This window comes from Arachis duranensis, chromosome 1, assembly GCF_000817695.3.
Source record: "Arachis duranensis cultivar V14167 chromosome 1, aradu.V14167.gnm2.J7QH, whole genome shotgun sequence".
NCBI lineage: Eukaryota > Viridiplantae > Streptophyta > Magnoliopsida > Fabales > Fabaceae > Arachis > Arachis duranensis.
Window position 1 is genome coordinate 9,923,366 of NC_029772.3, and position 758 is coordinate 9,924,123.

General features: G+C 34.7%; 1 protein-coding gene across 2 annotated transcripts in view; it reads right to left on the minus strand.

The window, feature by feature from the left end:
- Positions 1 to 758, minus strand: part of LOC107476899 (ycf3-interacting protein 1, chloroplastic) — a 3,790-nt gene that overhangs the window by 1,179 nt on the left and 1,853 nt on the right. For both annotated transcript variants that reach the window (XM_016096841.3, XM_016096849.3), the window contains exon 4: positions 496 to 576. In XM_016096841.3, the coding sequence (XP_015952327.1) occupies positions 496 to 576 (81 nt within the window). The remainder of the gene's footprint in view (positions 1 to 495; positions 577 to 758) is intronic.

The following is a 758-nucleotide window of genomic DNA, read 5'->3' on the forward strand; positions in this document are numbered from 1 at the left end:
AAGGTAACAAACAAGGACAATGTGAAGCACCAAGACAAACTTGGTGAATCATGCATCAAGATAATCTAATGGCATAGATTTTATCATAATTTTACTCGTTGAATTATAATTTGATCAAAACCTTTGGTCTAACAGATTAGTTTGGTTCAACATGCACAAAGTTTAATTCAGAGCATTTAAGACATGAATTGTTCATAGCTATTTGTGTAAATAATATTATTAAAAACGAAAACGGTCAACGAAGAGAAGATTATTCCGGTAGAACTTTCTTGACGCCATAAAGATGCATGTTTAAGGCAAAAACACAAGAAGCTACTCAAGTGCGAGTGCCTTATTTAGAAGGCGATTTTACTGGTATGATGCATTTCAGAGGCCATTGAGAAAACAAATGATAACACCTCCATAAAGCACAAAACTATCGACAATCTTAGAAGAATGATCAAGATATATTGCATGTTGAAGCAGACGTTATCACATGCTCAAATTGAATCATACCTCCAAATTAGGCCATGCAGCCAATTCCTCAGCAAGCATTTTCAGAGCAACTCTATCCTTTGGAACTTTTCCTTCATTCACCTAGTAAATGTAAAATTAGACTAGTTTTTCCATAAGCAGCAATCAATTTTATACTGGAATTAAAAGCCAAGGAAGCATAACGGAGGTGCACAAGATGTATAGCTTTTCAGACAATGAATTGCTGATTATGCTCTCATTCCCTTAACTTTCGGGTTTCAAAAGCATATAATTAGAAGCTATCG